The sequence below is a fragment of the Tenrec ecaudatus genome, chromosome 10 (assembly GCF_050624435.1).
Source record: "Tenrec ecaudatus isolate mTenEca1 chromosome 10, mTenEca1.hap1, whole genome shotgun sequence".
Classification (NCBI taxonomy): Eukaryota; Metazoa; Chordata; class Mammalia; order Afrosoricida; family Tenrecidae; genus Tenrec; species Tenrec ecaudatus.
Genome location: NC_134539.1, coordinates 53234456 through 53254377, shown reverse-complemented (window position 1 = coordinate 53254377; position 19922 = coordinate 53234456). Strand labels below are relative to the sequence as shown.

The 19922-nt window shown below is 44.0% G+C and overlaps 1 protein-coding gene across 1 annotated transcript in view; it reads right to left on the bottom strand.

Moving 5' to 3' along the window:
- PAPPA (pappalysin 1) overlaps positions 1-19922 on the bottom strand; it is a 281949-nt gene that overhangs the window by 105173 nt on the left and 156854 nt on the right. The window contains exon 10 of the mRNA XM_075560393.1: positions 11087-11280. Coding sequence (XP_075416508.1) covers positions 11087-11280 — 194 coding nt within the window. The remainder of the gene's footprint in view (positions 1-11086; positions 11281-19922) is intronic.

Below are 19922 nucleotides of genomic sequence, written 5' to 3'. Positions count from 1 at the left end.
GAGGAAGAGGGAACCATTTATTTCCAATTGTTTTGGTTATTATGAGAAGGAACCAAAACTCATCTATCAATGTGTTGTAATGTAGTGGCTTCTATGTGGCTGGGATGCTGGAAGTTATGCCACCAGGGTTTCAAGACCAGCAGAGTCTCTGGTGAGAGACAGGTATGAGCAGAGCTTCAAGAGGAAGGCAGATGAAGTCAAAGGAATGGGTGGTCTACTTCCCACCAAAAACAAATGCCAGGGAAAACCTTATGAGCAACAGTGGAATATTTTCTGATACAGTTTTGGAAGGCGACTCTCTCAGGTGTGAGGGTACTCAGAATACAAATAAGGAAGAGTTGCCTCTTCAAAGAAGAGTTTAATTGATGATGTGGCTAGAGTAAAACTTCCGGGACCCTTCTTTGCCGAGGTGCCATGATTCAAATCTAGAAGAAACAGCTGACAACTCCCATGAATAATTTTAACATGGATGTATGAAGATTATAAGCCATCCAAAGTGAATGAGAGTGGATAAAGATCGATAACCTAGACATTAGTGGCTGACATTGGCCATTTTAAATGCGACAATCATATGGCTACTATTCTGGGAATGACAAAGTGGAGAGGAATGGCATCATTCATTATCCAAAAAGGACATTTCAAGATCTAGCTGTAAGTTCAATCCTGTCAGAGATAGGCTGATGTCCAGATACCTATAAGGAGGCCCAGTTAATGACAATTATTTAAAGATTTACGATAACCACTAGTGCCAAAGATGAAGAGTGAAGACTTTCATCAAATTCTGCTGCTTCAAATTGACCAGGAATGCAATCAAGATGCACTGCTCATTACTGGTGATTGGAAGGCAAAAGCTGAAAGCAAAAGACAGGTAGTTGGAAAATAATAGGCTTGGTGATGGAATCACCAGATATCATATAATAGAACCATGCAAGACCAATGATGTAGTCATTGCAAATACCTCTTCTCAACATCAACAACGACTATGCATATGGGCCTTGGCAAGCGGACCATGCAGGACTTAAGCCCACTACATCTCTGGAGAAGTCCATTATCATTAGTCAGAACAAGGTTGAAGATAGACTGTGGGACAGCCAATCAATTGCTCATATGAAAGTTCAAGTTGAAGCTTGGGGAAATGAAAACAAAGTGTAACCTTGAGTATATCCCACTTGAAGTTACAAACCATCTTAAGAATAGATTTGATGAATCAAGGTCAGACAAGTGGTAGGTTGACATCAAGAACTGCATGAATTAAGAAGGCAAAGGGTCATTAAAAAGACAGAAAAGACCAAAATTATTATCATAAGAGAGTCAGAAATTTGAAAGTAAAGTAGATAAAGTGAATGGACGAAATGATGAAGTGGAACTGCGGAACACAATAGTTCAAAGGAAAACATGAGAAGATGAACTATTATAACGAAATATTCAAAGACAAGGAGTTAGAAAACAGAAGGGCAAGAAGATATTTGGGATTTCTTAAGCTGAAAGAATAGAAGAAATAGTCAAGCCTTGAGTTGAAGCATTGAAGGATGCTATGGCCTAAATATGAACAGATGCAGGAAGGATTAAAAGAAGATGTCAGGAATACATAGAGTCACTGGACCAAAGCAATGGGTCAGCATGCAGCCATTCCAGGAGGAACACACGGGCAAGAACAGATGGTAGGAGGAAAGACACTCAGGCTGCACAGAAGGCACTGACAATAAACAAGGATCCAAAATTGTGGAATATCAACTGAGATGTCTCGCCAAACCGATGTCACCATGAAAGCACTGACCATTAAGTTTGGAAGAGAGCTACCTTGATAACAGGCTGCAAAATGCATACACAAATACACAAAGGGGCTTCAAAAACGGTGTGGGCAATTTAATGAAAAGATAATGAGAATTTCCCACAAATTATCTGAAGCCCCTTCCTAGGTGCCCAATCAAAAGAAAGGTGACTCAATAAAACGCAGAAACCATTGACCAGTATCATTAAAATCACATGTAAGTGAAATTTGGTTGAAGACAGGTACTTCAAAAATGATTGCAGCAGTATATAGATCAGAAAATGTTTGAAACTCAAGTCAGATTCAGAAGAGGCTGTTCACTGATGGATATCATAGCTGGCTGCTATCAGATATGTCTTGATCAAAACCAGAGAATACCAGAAAGATGTATATCTATGTTCCATAGGCTATGCAAAGGTATTTGACTGTGTGGAGCATAACAAATTATGAAGGACATGTCAAAAAATGGAATTTCAGAAGACTTCTTTGCACTCAGGCACAAAAACTGTACATAAAACAAGAAGCAACCATTGTGAAACTTTATGTCGTTTAAAATCAAGAAAAGTGTACATCAGAGTTGGATATTTTCACCAATCTGTACGCTGAACAAATAATTTGGGCAGCCAGACTGTATGAATACAAATTCACTATCAGGATTGGAGAAAGACTTGTGAACAACCTGCGGTGTGCAGGTGACACAGCCTCACTTGCTGAGAACAGTGAACTTGAAACACCTACTGAAGTAGATCAGAGACTACAGTCTTCAGTATGGATTACAACTCGACCTCAAGAAACAAAAATATCACAACTGAACAAAGAAGATCATGAAAAATGGAGAAAAGACTGAAGTTGTCAAGGATTTGATTTACACTTGGATTCACCGTCAACAATGGTGGAATTAGCAGTCAGGGAATCAAACAATATATTGCATTGGGCAAATCTGCTGCAAAAGACTTCCTGAAGACGTTAAGAAAGAGACAACGAAGATTTCCCTTTGAGGACTCCAGTATGTCGGACCCGAGCCATGGTACTTTCAACCCCTTCGTATGCGTGTTTATGCTGAACAATGAATTAAACAGACCGTGAGTACTAGTGATTTGGGGCTAGGGAGTTGTCAAAGAGTAATGAACGTACGTGTCATGGACTGACAGAGGACTCAGCAAATCTGTCTTAGAAGACGCACAGTCAAGAAGGTCAAAACCTGCTCTCACATGAGTAGGAGACTTCACCGGGATGTATTTGTTCCTGAAGAAGGTCATCATGCTTGAGTAAAGTAGATGGTCATTGAAAAAGAGGAGGGCATTCAATAAAATAGATTGACCCAGTGGCTTCAATGTTTTGTTCTGTTAAATACAAGCACATTAGGAGTCAGAACTAACTCAAGAACAACTAAAAACAACACGTGAAGGAAAGCCACTTCCTGGAGCAAGTGTCTCATCATTTATAATAGCTCCAATGGAGCAGCCATTCCTTCTATGTGACTGATGAAGACATTGTGTATTGGGCAAGAGAACTGACTTTCCCAATACACACAAAGCATAAGCGTGGACCCTAGACCTGGAGATCACATTGATCTGATACTAAATCTCACTTTTTCTTTACAACTAACATCACTCGTGCTTTTCTGAAGGTATTCTACGTCCTATCACAATGTCTAGTTCCCTTTAGATTTAAATAAATATTGATATATTGACAGGGTGACCGATAGAGGAAGAAAGGGAAGAGAAAAGGAGAGTGTCGTCAATTCCTTTGCCAGGATCCTGTACTCTTTGGACATTTTAAAATCTCTAGTAGGCCGAGATTTCCATGACACATTTTGGGAAGTTTAATGACCAGCTGATGGGGCTCTTTTCGAGGAGAGAGAGATTCTCTTCTTCTGCGATTTTTGGGTGCCCCCACAGAAATGGGACAAGCTGTAATAGACCATAGTACTTTGTGTCCTGTCTCCTTAGATGACTTGCACATGTGCTCTTGAAAATTATTCCGAAACCACCAGGAGAAAGCAGATCCCTTGGGAATTTGGGAAGACTGCTTGGAATCTTCTGATATTTCATGGTGTTCCCTTTCCCTCTCCTCCTTCCATCACCAGTGCACACGCTGCCCCTCTGCTGTAGTGAGGAAAACCGGATGCTTTGGTGAAAGCACTGACAGGCAGGCAGGCAGACAAAGGAAGGAGGCCCACTAAGAAATGATACCTATACTAGGTATTGACCAAGATTTCACGCTGTCCTTTGAAAATACTATAATTTTAATAGTAATGGAGAATCGCTTCTCAATAGAAAAATTCCAAGTAGCTTGGTGAGAGCGTGGAAAAATTATAAACAAGGGGTAATAGAGGTATGGTAATTCACCTTCCTGAGACTCAGTTTCATATGGAGAAGGAAGGATAGCATCTTCCATATAGGATGACTGTGAAATGTATAAAAAGCACCATGCTCCAAAGCCCTGCACAGGACCTGGTAAAAAGGAGATAGTTAACAGATGCGACATTTCTTTCCACTTTGAACATCTTGTCCTATTACTACCAAACCACTACTGCCCATTCTGAAAAGCCTCTATGGATGTCCCCTCTCAGGTGCTAGCTTCTCTTGACATTTGTTTGTTTGTTTTTAAATGATTTTATTGGGGGTACATACAGCTCTACTCACAATACATACTTACATACATCCATTGTGTCAGTATTTACATCTTAAAGGACATTTGATATGGGTAGGGGCTGCAGTCTCGCTTCTCCATTATTCGTTTACTCACCCCCCTGTCTTTTCGTTCTGCTTCTTCTTTTAAATACTTTTATTGGGGGCGCTTACACCTCTTATCACAATCCATACATTCCTCCAGTGTGTCAAGCACATGTGCACATATGCTGCCATCGACATTTTCCAAGCACTCTCTTTCCACTTGAGCCCCTGGTATCAGCTCCCCCACTTCTCTCTCTTGATGTTTTGTCAGTTGCCATTGAGTCGGTTCGGACTCGACTCGCGGTGACTGGATGGATAACAGAATGAGGTGTTGCTTGTCCTGCGCCATCTTCCCGTCTTTGGGTATGTTGGAGCCCACCGGTGCAGACATTTGGTCAAACCATCTCACTGAGGGCTTTCTTCACTTTCAATGGCCCCCTGCATTACCAGAAACAACATCCTTTTCTCTGTGTCCAAAATAAGCTTCTAAGCACCATTCTGGATGCATTTCTTTGAAGAACAGTTTGCTCCTTCTCTTGCCAGCCTGCAGAATATTCAATATATTTTGGCAACACCACAATTCAAATACATCCATTTTCCTTTGATCTTCTTTCCCTATTATTTCCTTCTGGCTTCCTTGATTTGATGAAGGATTTCCCATTCAGCCTTTTTCTCTCTGACCCTCTTCAGGCTCTCCTGATATTAATGATTTCCACAGAGTCCTGAAAACACCCGTGGGAACTGCCCTACCCTTGCATCTAGAGAACCCAGTGGGCAGCTGAACCCTTGTTCTGGATCTAGGGATGGAGAAGACGCTGGTGGGTGGATCCTGCAGTTCCAGGGTTAGGAAGGCAGCCAGCAAGGCATGCATGTCATACATCTTGTGATTCTTCGGACCTTTCCACTTCTTGCATGCGGCACAAGGCTAGTGACAAGACTGCAAGTTGTGCAAAACTTGCTCTTCCTCTGTGAATGTCCTATTGGTGCTTCCTTCCAGCTTCTCTCGCACCACAGAAATAAGCAGGCATTTCCACACCACCTCAAAAGCTAAGAAAAATGTTCCCTAAGGGGTTGGCAACTTAAAACATTTCCTGTGATGCCCCCATGTTTCCACAAATGTATTTTAGAGGACTCTCTGGAGAGGGTCGTGATAAACCTAAAAGAATGGCACCTGATGGTGAAATGCTAGGCAGCATGCCAAGAACAGTGCAGGCGGTGACTACAGAGGGTGGTTTCCCACTTTCTAAGTGTCCCTTAAGCACATGCCCACTTGAACGGATCCCAAAGCCACCAACTCTCCTCGCCTGCTCTCTCTCATATGTTAACCAGCAAATATGAGGTGACTCACCAGAGTTCATGCAAAGAGTACAGTGGAACTGTCAGCCCAGGAGCAAGTCCTTCAACGCTCTTAAGTTTTCACATCTGAACTCATAAAGCGAAGACATTGCTTTCTATTTAGTAGTAGTATTAGGACACAAAGACTTTGGCACAGAGCCTGGATCTACTTTGTCAATGGTTCATTTTGCAATTTCTCCAACACATTCTAACAGTGGTCCAAGGGTTTTCTGATTCCTCCATATTGGCTCTTTACATACTGACTGAGTAGACTGATGACCGTGTAGTTTCTTCCTCAAGAAACCGTCCTCTGAATCTCCCACTCTGGGGTTGTTGGCGACGGTGTTCAATTGGATACCTTCAGCCAATACAACTGAAAGATCTTTGAGAGTAACAGAAGGACAGTGTCTCTTTGGAGTTTCTCAAAATACCGGGTACAGTTCTGAGTAGGCAAAACAGAACTCACCGCCATTGAGCTGAGGTTGATGCCTGGTGACCATATAGGACAGGGTAGAACTACCCCTGTTGGGTTGCAAGACTGTAATAGAAAGTCTAGACGGTTTCCTGGGGAGGGGATGGTGGTTTCAAACTGTTGACCTTGTAGTTAGCAGCCCAATGTATCCTCACTGTGTTACCAGGGCTCCTGAGTGAGCAGAAGACACTTGATAGCACAAGTGTGTTCAACTCAAGCAAACGTTGACTGAATTCCAGTCCGGTGTGTGTCACTGTGGACATCTGTGGAGTAGAGGTGTGAAGGTCGGGGGACTTAGCGTGAATGAGGGAGGGTATTCCGTGAAAGTTAAAAGGCACATGCTACAATTACTCTGCTTTCTCTCCTTAATTACTACAAGCTGGACACTGTCATACCCACATTCCTGATGAGAAAACCGAGGCTCTCAAAGGAAACACTTTCTCAAAATTCCCAGGAAAGAAAAGAATTCACAAGAGCAAAGCAGATTCGGAGAGTTTTCATTTCACCCTGCTAATTCACCTATATTCTCGGACTCCTAACGGTCCTCAGGATAAGACTCAAAAGCAATTCCTCTTATCGACCCAGTGAATGAATGAATGCATAAATGAAAGAATAAATTGTTGTCATAAAAGACAAAATAGGACTTAGACTTTAGTGAAAGCAAAAGTAGCATGGCAGTGCCAAGGAACAGAGGATAGCAACTCAAAATAAAATCCCGAAGAGCAGATATGTCACTCATGGAAACAACAAGTCAGAGAGCCAGTGTCAAAAGAAGTGGAGACACGCAGCCCTCACCTAGCTGTGCATGTAGACCTCCTCTGTTCCCTCAGCAGCTCGGCAGGAACGCCTCCTGGAATGAGCAGCTTCTGATAACGCCACGAGGACACTCCAGTCCACTGCAGGTCATTCTCATTCCTAGAAAGGGTTTCTTTACTTTGGCTCTGGAAGTGCTTAGTCTATGGTTTATCCCCAAAGGATTAACCAAATAATAGGCTGGTTGACTGAAGTGACCTGATCCCCTGGGAGAGTACCATGCATTCTGCATAGTCTCTCTGTATCGCTTTTTCCTCCTTAGGCCAGTAAAGAAGGAAGGAGATGGCCCTCTGGATAAGAGGAAATGGACGCTGGAAGAAAATCCGGGTTGGAGATGGGGTGAAAGAAATATCTACATCTCATTTTGGCAGCCTTTGGTGTAAAACACTAGAGAAATGCAAAACATGGAGACAAAATAAGAACAAGATAAGATCGTTGCAAGCACTTAAACCAAACCATATCTGAGGTTCTCAGAAGAGAGATAACTTCATTCTTTCAGTTCATTTCCATTTTTGTTCTGTCTCAGGCCTTCTTGATTCCAGTTGGGCCAGGAAGGTACATGGCCAAACTATCCTAAGAATGTCTCTTACTAGGATGTCCAGCCCAATTTGCAGAACCAGGAAGTTCTGATACTTCTGATAATGTTTGGGTATGAGACTCAATGTTCTGAGTGGAATACCTTAACCCTAACCAAATTTGGGCATCTTGTATTTAGAAGAATGAACAAGAGACATTAGAGAAAACTAGATGTGGCAAAGACACACGGCATTGAAGCTGGAGCTTTAATAAAGATTCTGGGTTGATACGATTGAGAGAGTCAACAAGTCTGGCTGAGTGCTGCTTGTCCGCAGTACTCACCAGGAGAGCTAGCAATCTTCTTCCAAGAAGGGTACAACTCCTTGACCAATGTCTCAGAGTCCCTAAGTCTTGCTGTGACAAAGTTAGACTTTCACACCATGGATTTCTCCCACAAGCTCAAGAACAGGGACAGGCACATGCATTTATAATTCTTCCAGCAACAAGGAAAGGCAGAGAGTGGGCTAAGTTGGGGTTTGTTGTTGCTCTTGCTGTTTTAGAAGAGGAAATGGAAATCACAGTGGTCCTTTAATCATCCTTAGTTAATGGAGCATCACCAGGGGATCATGGGTTGGGCTTCTTTGGTAGGAGGAGAGAGGAAGCAGCCTGAATTTGAAGGTGTGGGGAGGGACTGTGAGACGGACTGTTCAGTGATCATTTAAGCACAATGTCCCTCATGGGATAGCCAGCACGGAGTTCTGCATGTTTCTTTCTGCTTGTTCACCAGTGAAATTTTCCAGATGTCTAGTGACTTCCAATTTTGGGGTGTCACTCCAAAACTGTAAACTCCCACTGTCTTCTTCTATGGCATTCTTTTCATCTTGAGCCCCCAATTATAGGCTGTGTGACTTTGTGCAAGCCACCCACCTATCTGTTTTCTATGGGAAGACAGAAAGGAGGATTGGCATTAAGATGCCTATAGGTGTCCAGCACAGTCGTTTCTGCTTCTGTATAGGTCCTCAGTAACTATTGTTTCCTCCCCAACCCCCCCTACCTGCATTAGTACTCGCCTGCTAGCATCAGGCTTATATATGGACTGCTCATGTATAAATTTTTACAAGTGTGTATGAGAGAGAGAGAGAGAGAGAGAGAGAGAGAGAGAGACACATCAAGGAGGGGAGAACCCAATTGGTCTTGGGAAAATGTGGAGGGAGCACATGACATTTCTTTCTACCTTATTCCTAAATCTAACTTCTAAGAGCCCCCAGACCCTCCTCTCTAGCCATCAACAACCTCACTGGTGGCTTTGACAGCGTGAAAATTAGCCACCTACCTTCTCGAATCACTGCACAGGGTAATGAAGGCCATGCTAGAAGGGAGCAACCTTTTCATTGCAGGAACACCCTTTACTCAGCATGATGCAGGCTTTCTGAGTGCCAGTGTGTGGTCCTGCATGTGCATATGTGTGTGCATGCGACTTTCATGCAGTTGCTTCCAGATGAGGGCTGCAAGAGACGTTTGTTATTCGGCACTCAGGGCCGCCCTCCCCCTGGTCCTGCACCCCTCTCCCCTCCCCTGACGCTGCACTCTCCTGTGAGCCCATTGCATTATGGCAAATTTAGTTCCAGCTGAAGTCTCCTTGTAACCGAGCTTATGCCAAAGCCCAGAGTAATGGAACCTAGTCGATTTCATTAAAATAAAATTGGCTACAATGAATAATTCAATAGGATGATTTTGTTTCCTCATCTCCTCTTTGTAGATCGAAGGACTGGTATTTATAATGATTTTTTTAATTGGATTTTTGTTTAGGAAGAGATAATCACCCATAATTCCTGACAGTCTCCTCCTCCTAAGACTGGAATAATTGCCCTATGAAGTCGCTTTTCCAATGCTAATGCCGGAGCATTCTGTTCCTTTCTTTTCTCACATTGGTTGCAATAAACTGTGGGTGATTTTTAGGCACAGCTGCTACCTCAACTCTTACTGATGTGAGGCCCTGAGCGCATTAATAATTCCCTTGTTTGAATGACTTTTTAAGAATCACCCATGGAACTGGATAGTGTTTTGAAATTGGAATTCTTGGGTCCACTGCTGGCCCACTCTGTTGTTTTGGAAGCCGAACTTCCCCTGTGATGAAGAAGTAGTCTCCAGCATTCTCACAGTATTGTTCATTTACCTGTAACTGTGTGTGCATCTCAGTATGTGTGTGTGTGGTTTATCTATAGATGACTGAGGACACATTTCCCAAACATATACGCATACTGTTATCTAGATCTTATGCTGGAAGGTAAGGGGGTCAACATCAATACAACTCAAAGCTGTTTTAACAAAAGCAGGTCATTAGAGTTCAGTGGGAGCTGTAACCACAGTTAAGAGTACTAAGTACAAAGGTAACACAAGGGAGGATTAACGTTAGTCATGCATTCATTCATTCATTCATTCATTCATTCATGACATTGGCATTAGAAGCATTAGGGGCTGTCTTGGTTCTTTCTGCTCTTCTCAAGGCTGTTAGAAGCAAATACAAATGAATAAAGAAACCAATGAATTTGAATAGGAGCAAGTAGGCAAATGAATGCAATGACAAAATAAATGAAATGGACCTACCTTGTACCTATCACAGTGATGCTTCATTGAGCCCCAGGAGAAGAACAAATTTTTTACCTAAGAACCAGGCCTATCCTGTGGATGCCGAGCCAGGGAATCAGTGGTTGAGAGGAAGGTTTGAGAATCATGGCTCATCTGTGAGGCCAAGACACAAGCTGCTCAGAAATGGCCACCAGGTCAGGCAGTTGGAAGCACCGAATCATGTCTCTGGGGAATGGGAGTCTCAGAAGAAGGCAGGTGCTGGCTCAGCAGTATAATTGGAAAGGGGACTCTGGGGCCAGCAAGGCCATCCTTAGAATCACATGATCTCTGGTGGCCCCAACACCCTAACTCTCTCGGCTAAGTTGAAAGAGCCCTGGGGAAGAACCACAGGACATAAATAGTGCATTAGGGGACCGAGGAGTGAGCCACAGCTTCCCACGGTCAGGAAAGCCCATGGAGATCATCAAGCGTAATAATCCTCTATTTTAAAGATTGGAGAAAATGGGGCCCAGAGAGATGGGGAAACTAACCCAAGACCACACATACAGCAAAGTAATTGTAGAGCTACAATAAACTAAGGAGAAAATTCCCAGGGAGCATACAAGTTGGCACCCCGAAACCAGTGGGATTCATCCAGAAGGATATGTTTTGGCCCAGCTGAGTTCTAATGACATACCCAAAATGGGGTTTTAGTAAGAACCCACTCATCTCTGGATCACCAAATATGAATTATAATAAAGAGGGAACTAGGAGGACAAAATTTACTTCTACTCTGCTGAAGCTCTCTACCGTAACCATTTCATGTTCAGTCCTCAAAATCGCTCTCAGTTGCTGCAGACACTCCTCTCAAGATGATCACAGAAGTGTTGAAGAATGCCTACAGGACATGGCAGATGTGGGCGGGGTTCTTACCTGGGAGGCTGCTGGCTGGCCGATGATGACCCAACCTGGACACTGCTGATCGTGGTGGGATACGGAAGCATTGGATGCCCACTGATCCAGGAATCCCTGGGGCGTGTAGACACCACAGTCCTTAATGCTGGTTTTTTGTTCAAACTCTTCACACACCCCATCACCATCATGGAAATAGCACTGACTGGGCTCGTCTGCAGGAGATGGGCATAGAAAAGGAGAGAGTAGATAGGCATATGTTCTTTGACCACAGCCACACTCCGCAGAGTTGGAACCGAAAGCAATAAAACCCCGGGTGTGTTGTCAAGACCATTAGCTCGGCCCTTTAGAAGTTTACGAACACTTTGCTCCCCAGAAAGAATCTCAGGAAGATGTTAAGACTCAGAGTCCAGATGAGGACACTGAGATTCCACATGTCTTTAATAAGGTTTGGCCGCGTATTAATGCCGGCTCCAAGACAAACTTACACTTTCCAAGTTTGGGATGCGTTCTCTGCCACCACAGTACATCATCATAACAAGCTGGGGACTATTAAACCCCCAAAAGGATTTCCGTTTTTGCAGGATGACTAAACTGACACACAGAAGACACTGACTTGCAAGCCCGCTCTGCAATGAAATGGCTCCGTGATCTCAGGTAAGTTTCTCTACCTGTCTGGGCACAGTCATCAGTCTAGAGGAGAGGGTTAGATCAGGGGGTCTCAAAGAAGCCCATCCTGAGAATGCGCTAAGCTTCAAAGGGCTTGGGATAACATACACGTTTCAGGTAAAGGGCGATTGAGTCAGCAATGTCTCCTGTAATTCGGTAACAGACAGGGTTTTTGCTGAGGTGATTTAAAGGTGCCATGGGCTGTCATGATCCTCACTCAGCTGAATGCACGAAGGGAGCAGGGTGCTTTGCAAGCAGGTGAGAGCGACACCTTGTTCTTGGCATTTCAAAACTAGCCAGCGGGGAAGCCTGGAGTTGGTCATCTGAAAAAGATTACCTGCCCATCATTTATTCATTCTAATGGCCATCTAATCTGTGATTCTTTTCCAACTTTTTCCAGACAGAGTTTAACAATTCCCTCAAGGTGAGCTTGAATTTTATCAAAAATCTCCAGCTACACACTTGCCCCAGGCTGTGGTCGCCATTGTAACAACAGTTGCAGTTTCCATGGAAAATGGTGAGTACCACGAAGCCCGCCCCCACATTACAGCACGACGCTACAATGTGTCATCCAAACTGGTAACACTTTGGGAGTGAGGACAGTGCTATTTAACATGATGTCTAGGCAAATAGGCACATATCCTGGGGAAACCTGAATACTCCGGGAAAACCAGAATGTATTCTATGTATAGTGCTTGATTTAAGACACTCTTCCCATATTCCACAATGGAGTGGACCTCCGAAGTAGGCTCTAGAATTATGACAATGTACATTCCCTACATAACTCTGCATAACTACCGTCACTTTTTAGCCTCGGCTCTCCCATCTGCTAAGCAGACCTGGCAGTCCCAGCCAGGGCATCCTTTCCAGGATAGCCACAGTGCTCCTAGAAAAGGGATACAGAAGTAAGTGTCCAGAGAAAACAATATTGTTCTAAGGGGGTTGACTTATCCCGGTGTGGCTGAATGGAATCTGCCTTTGAAACCAGTACTCACTTGAAACATTTTCAAGCAACAGCTCGGCCCGTCCCCTCACCTCCCCCCGCCCCCCCTGGCCCCACACACACCATCCAGAAGGAGCCTGGGTCAAGCGGAAAGCAAGCTTGGATTTCTGTGATGCTGGCTGTCTGAAAAAGGAGGCATTGAATGCAGCGGCAGCAGAGGATTGAGCTCCTTCCAAGCTCCGAAATCTCTTGGTTTTTTCCCTGCAAACAGTTTACATAGTGAAATGCTATCAAAAGAGCCAGAATAAATCAATTCATTATAATTCAATTATTTAATGATGGATTGAGCCAGCTGAAGACTCTAGTGACCGGTAGCGTGCCTGGCAGTTCAAGCGTGGAAAGAATACAGGCTCAGCACTTCTCAGTCGCTCCAATCTCTTGGTACACGAAGCCAACTTACATATAATAAACTTCGGCCCAATCCAAGAGTAGCCGGTCATAAATCCAGACTTTGCTCTTTAGAAACCCAATAAAGGGAATTGCAAGGAGCCCGACTTTTGGCATCGGGCAAACCAGAATTAAAATCCCCAACTCTGCCATCGATATGCTTTGCAGGTCTCAAATAAAATAGCTCAACCTGTCCTCGTTTTCCTACTCTCAAAGTACTGCAGGTAATAACACAGACCCTGTGTCATCGCAGTGGTTACGTGTAGGTTGCTGTGGAGAACCACAGCCCTTTATTTAGCCATCTGAGCAAAGGAAAAATGGAGGGCCAAAGGACCACACAGTCTGGTGATGGCAGCAATCAGTAGCAGAGCTGGTCTTTCTTCTGCCGGTGAACCTTCCCCCTATACAGTGTGCTACCTCCAGATCATCAGCGTGTGTATCAACTTTCTCATCCTCCCACTTGAAGACCAGTAGAGTACCATTAGAATAAAATCATCTGAGGCCCCTTATCAAGAAGAAGTCCTGGGGTGGAAGGAGGGAGAAGAAATGGGGAGCTGATATCAGGGGCTCAAGTGGGAAGAGAATGCTTCGAAAATGACGATGGCAGCATATGTGCAAATGTGCTTGACATATGTGCAAATGTATGGATTGTGATAAGAGATGTAAGAGCCCTCAATAAAAGCATTTAATAAAAATAAAAGAAGAATTCCTGTTGGTGCTGTGGATTAGGTTCTGGGCTGCTGATCCCAAAGTTAATGGTTCAAACTCACCAGCTATTCTGCAGAAGAAAGATGGTCTGGCTCCAGTGACTCTTTACAGTCTCCAAAACCCGACACAGGACCATTCTAAGTCAGAATTGACTCAGTAGCAGAGGGCTGATTTTGTCTTATTATAAAATTGACTTAATTCTTTTCCTCAGGAAAGAGACCTTTCATAGTAGCAGAAATTGGGCTAGAATAGAAAACAGAATAGTCTCTGCCTCGTTATGTTAAAAACCTCAAGGACTTTGCAGGATTTGAGAATGGAGAAGAGGTGACAGATGGATGATTGGTAGATAGGCAGGAGTTAAAGAGAAGAGAGAACACACAGACCTAAGTTGCCTTGCTCTCCCCTTAAAGCACTGCTGACACAGCTCATGTGAGTCTCTCTTCCGAATAACATCCTAGGTTTGGCTATTCAGTTTCCCTTGCTTCAGTGTCCTGGGGGCCCTTCAGTTACATCTGCCATTCTTCATCTTGGGAATTCTCTGTCCTGCTCTGCTCGCACTGCCCCAAGCACTGAAGAGAGCAGGGTGAGGGATGGAATACAAATGTGTAGCCAGGAAAAACAAAGACAGCAACAACAAAACAATAAAACAAAATCGCCCTTCCTGTTTTTATTACATCAATTTACTCTGTGCTTCTTGACTGCTTTGTGCTGGAAGCAGAGCACTTTGTAGGGGACAGAGTTTAAAGTGAATAGCAGGGTCAAACGATCAGCCTGCCATCCTAGCATCCTAGCTGCCCTGTCATAACCAGGGCCAGGGAAATAGGCTTTCTAAGGGGGATGTTGTAAATGTATATGTAATGGAGCCTGGTGGCATGGTGGTTAGTGTTTAGCTGTGAGCCACAAGGTAAGTGACTGAGACCCATCAGCACTCTGCTGTAGAAAAACCAGTCAAGCTCCTCCTGTAAAGAATTCAAAGAGCAAGCCCTATCGATCGCCACTTCCAGCTCATATCAGCCCTCTGGGGCAGGGTAGAACTACCTCATAGGATTTCTCAGGCTGCGTAGTGGGTTGAGCTTCTAACCACAACATCAGCGGTTCAAACCCACCAGCCACTTCAAAGGAGAAAGATGTGGCTTTCTGCTTCCAATAAAAATGTACAGTTGTGGAAACCCAACGGGACCGTTCTACTCTGTCCTATAGGATGACAAGTCAAAAACAACTCAGTGGCATTGAGTTTGGTTTTCTGTTTTTGAATCTTTACTTCAGCAGACTGCCATATCATCCTCCCACAGAGCACCTGGTGGGTCCGAACCACTGACCTTTCTGTTAGCTTACTCACACCGCCACCAGAACTCCTCCACAAATGTAACAGCCTAGGAAGCCCTTTGGGACAGTTCTGCTCTTACAGACCAAATCTCTATGAGTCAGAACGGACTCAATAGCATAGAACAGAAACAACATATGGCCAAGTATTTGTGTCACTTAACATGCACGATGGGTGCTATGAAAGAGGATGTTATGTGATCTGGGCATTGTGTAAATACCACATGAAAGCCTGCTGAGGGTCCACTTTGGCTGTCCTTGTTACTGTAGCTGCTGCCAGAGCTGCAGACGGGCTAGAAGAATTGGCCGCAGCAGCAGCAGCAGCAGCAGCAGCAGCAGCAGGGGTGGCCGACAGGCTCGCCGTGGGGGCAGAGTGAGAGGAAATGAGCAAGGAAAGAGCAGAGCGGCCAGCCCTGCTGCTGCCCTGCCTACGCGAGCAGCAGCCACAGCAGCCTGGGCCATGGCCATTGCCCGAGAGCCCATGCCCGGAACCTGGCTTCTGGCTCACCTGTCTACATTCCACCCCTGGTCCAGTATTATATCCACTCTTTAAACCATGGGAAGGAAATGATAAAAGCAACGTTGTTTTCCTCTGAAACTAAAACCAGAACAGGACAAAAAGCCTTATGAGACCACAGACATATACATAAAAGAACACTGCCTAACGGGAAACTACGCAATGCGTACCTGTGAATATATATGTGTAAGTACACTTACATATATGTATAAGTACACTTACACATGGATATATATCCGTATCCAAATATATGTGGAAGATCAGAAAAATATTGTTTCAAAATCATAGAAGCATTTATTAAACAAAAACATCAAGACCCGAAGCTGTTATTGCTTGGCATCTGGGTCTATCCACTCCTGGAGGCTGTGTTTCCTTCTCTCTCACCATTCCATGAACTGCCAGAAAAACCAACAAATCTATGTTGAAAAAGTGACATCCAGATGGGTCCTTAGAAGCAAGAATGGCAAGACTTCAACTTACATACGTTGCATGTGTTATCAGGAGGGAATGAAGATTCTGGCGAGAGGGACCATGCTAGTTAGAGGGGCAGTGCAAACAAGAGAACCCCTCAGCGAGACGGATGGCCACATGGTTGCGCCAACGGGCTCACACATCACCAGTGCGGGGTGGTGCAGACCGGACAGCTCTTCATCTTGTGGCGTGCAGGGCTGTTAGGAGTCAGAACAAGCGCTACAGCATCTAACTGCAAATCCACACGTCCTGGAGTGTTCTGCACTCTTTCACGTATAGCCGATTCACATGGCAGTGGTAGCATTGACAAGTGTCTTAAATTATGTTCTTTAAACATACTTTTTGAGTTTGGGGACAACAAGAAGGCTGAGTTGGCAAGAGCAGGGTTCTAGAGTACATTGTATAAGAGTTGCCAACAAATATTTCAGGGGACAGACTTGGATACCCTTGAAGAATGAGTAGGTACACGGCCACGATGAAAGAAAAGTTCCCAGGTGAAATCACTGTTCTCACCACTGCAATTTCTCATTTTCTTAAAACTTCACAATAAGCCTCTGTGTTAGTCCAGGTAGACTAGAGAAACAAATCCAGAGACACTGATAAATGTGTAAGAGAGAACTTTATATCAAACAGCAATTGTACATTAAGAAAGCATCCCTAACCCCGTCCAGGTGAAGTCCATAAGACCAATATTAGCCCCTATGTCCATTACCAGTGTATAAATCCTTTTTCAGACTCAGGCAGCACATACAACGACTCTGAATGCAGGAAGATCACAGGCCAGTGGGTGGAAAGTCTTGTGGATCCAGTGGCGATGTAAGCATCTCAGCACTGGTGTGCGTCTCCATGTGGCTCCTGGAGCTCCAGGACTCGAACGTAGCTCCATGCGTCTTGTCATCAGGGATATGAAGCAGAGAGTATGTGTGCCCCACCTCTCGCGAGCTAGTTCTCTCCATAGCGCCTCCAAATGAGGTCATCAAGCAGCGACATGATTGAAAGGCTAAATTGCACCCCTTCACTCTTAATAGTCTCAAGTTGGCACGACATTATGTAACTGCCACAGTCTCTGCAGTCCTCCTGTGTCCTTTGAGAATGTCTATAAAGATCACCCCTTTGAAGTCCTCAAAAAATGGCTGCCATACGTTCAGTTGCCCTCTCACATGCTCCATACAGCTGAGAGACGGGCTGGGGCTGGGACAACATTAACTCAGTCTTTGTCAGTGGAGCGCTCATTTTCTAGAAACGTTCTTTTTTCTTTGGGAAGAAATGGCCTCAGCTCCAAGAGCCCAAGGCAGACGGACTCTTTGTAAGTGGACAGATACAGCTGATGCCCCCTTTCATCCTCCAGACAGATGAAGCGCCATGCCTGCATTCCTGAGGCACGGCCAAAGGACACCGCTTTAGGTTAGTAGGAACTGTTCACCTCATTTAAAGGTTTGGAAAGCCCAGCCTTAAGGAAATGAGAGCTGTTTATTTTAAAGTATAAGTACAGGCACGGGTTCAAGCTCCTGTTAAGAGTTTGTTTCCTTGACATGTCACAAAGCCCGGATGACCTTTGATTTTCCCTTGATTACTGGGTAATCTTGGGTATGCGAGTTCACCTAATAATACCTCAGTTTCCCCATCTAGTAAGTGGAAATAAGGTTATATCTTAGACTGTCCCAATCATCCAGTTGCTAGATGTTATCAAATAATATAGTAGATTGAGAGACAGAAAAGTAATACAAGTCTCAATGGTGCTGGTTCTATTCTTAACAAGGATGATCGTGGAGGGAGAAAGGGATTGGAGAAGTCATTTTAGTCAAGTATTGAAGTATTTACCTACTCGATTCTAGATCTAAAGAGAGTTTTTTTTTATCAAAGAGGCAAAGTGTACAAGAGGCTACACAGGCTTTTTCAAATATAAATCTGAGTGCAGAGAGGCAAGTACACACACACACACACACACACACACAAAGCAAAATCCAAAAGGAAGTGTTCATGTATAGTGAGACAGCTCTTTCCAAATGGGAAAACATGAATTTACTTTGACTGACTACAAACTTTGTTAATTTATGACATCCTGGAATCCCTCAGATGAATGAAAGAAATAACAAAAGATCTCGTGTTGAACAGAAAGGAAAAACTCAAGTTCCTCACGTCAGCTCAGCTCAGTACAAGATCCCAAGGAGAACTTGCACTAAGAAGCTTGTTTTCGCACGGAAGCACACCAGTTTAAGGGCCCCAAAGACCACATAGTCATGAGTTACTGGTCACTGCAAAGACTAATTTAAGCCCATGTGGTCTTCCAATGAGGACAGTGGGGCAACTCAGCTGCGAGTGTCTTCCCCCAATACAAATATGATCTGCAGACAATTCTTTAGTAAATTTCCGCTGCATATGGGATTTGGTCATTTTCTAAAGCTGAATTTGAAAGACTCTTCCCAAGCTGGACACTCTCTGCAGTTTTCCAAACCAGTCGCTCCAGTTCTCTTACCTATGGCCTTGCACTAGGAACTCTGGTGGTGTAGCAGTTACGTGTTGGCCCACTAACCACAAGGTCAGCCATTGGAAACCACCCGCCTCTCCAAGGGAAAGACAAGGCTTTCCACCCCCATAAAGAGTTATAGTCTCAGAAACCGACAGGGACAATTCTGCCCTGTCCTATTGGATTCAGTGAGTCAGAATCAATGGACGGTAGTGAGTTGGATCTGATTTCGTTACGTCCCTTGCAGAGGTTGTTTGTTCCCACTGCCTAAAATACGTGTTCTCTTTCACTTTGTGAACTCCTACTGGATCTCCCAATTAGTGGTCTATTTCATAGTTAGCCCCTGCTCTGGTTTTGGCTCCTGATTGTGAGCATCTTGGTAGTCTATACCCACATACAGTCACTTTGATTTCTGTCTAGACGATCTGGGGAAGTCCACGTGTAGAGTGGCCATGTGTGTTGTTGACTAGAGGTACTTGCTATGAACAAATTCCTTCCTCTTTGTTTCTAACTTCTGCGTTCCAGTTGCCACCCATATCAATGCATCTTGATGGGATAATTAGCCAATTGCAGATCGAAGACATTGGTAGCATCTTTCCATGTATTTATCACTAGCTCTAGTGGCTGCTGCAAACATTTGAGTAATAGTTGAGTCGATTGGATTTCCTTATATGTGGACAGATATCACAGACATTTCACTTCAAGATAGATCTTGGAAATGTCCTCTTTTGATGATGAATGCAACGTCATCCCTCTGGATTATTATCATTCTCAGCAGAGTAAACGGCACTATTTTCTTTTTCAAAGTGACTAACACCAATCCATTTAGCTCACTAATACCTAAGCTATTGATCTTTATTCGTTCCTTTTCATTTTTGATGACTTCCAATTTTCTTAGATCCATACATTTTACGTCCCAAGTTCGGGTTGTGGGTAGATTTTTGCAGGTGTTTCTTCTCATTTTGAGTGGTGCCCCATCCATAAATGAAGGTCTTAAAGCTTTACTCCAATGGGCTTCACTCTATTCTCATCATGATGATCAACTCTACTAGGAGAAGGCAGCTCTTCATCAGACACATTGTCAGGAGAGACCAACTCATGGAGAACAACATCATGTTTGGTAAAGAAGGGGGTCAGCAAAGGTAAGGAAGGCCCTCAACAAGATAGGTTGACCCTGTGGGCTCAGGTTTATGGGTTCTGGGTTCTAGAGCTGAACTGAATCCAGATTGAGGAAGGAGTGCAATGCTATGTTAAGGAATTTAAATTTTGTGCTATAGGACTGAGAAAGGTTTTCTGAGCAGCAAAGTTGTAT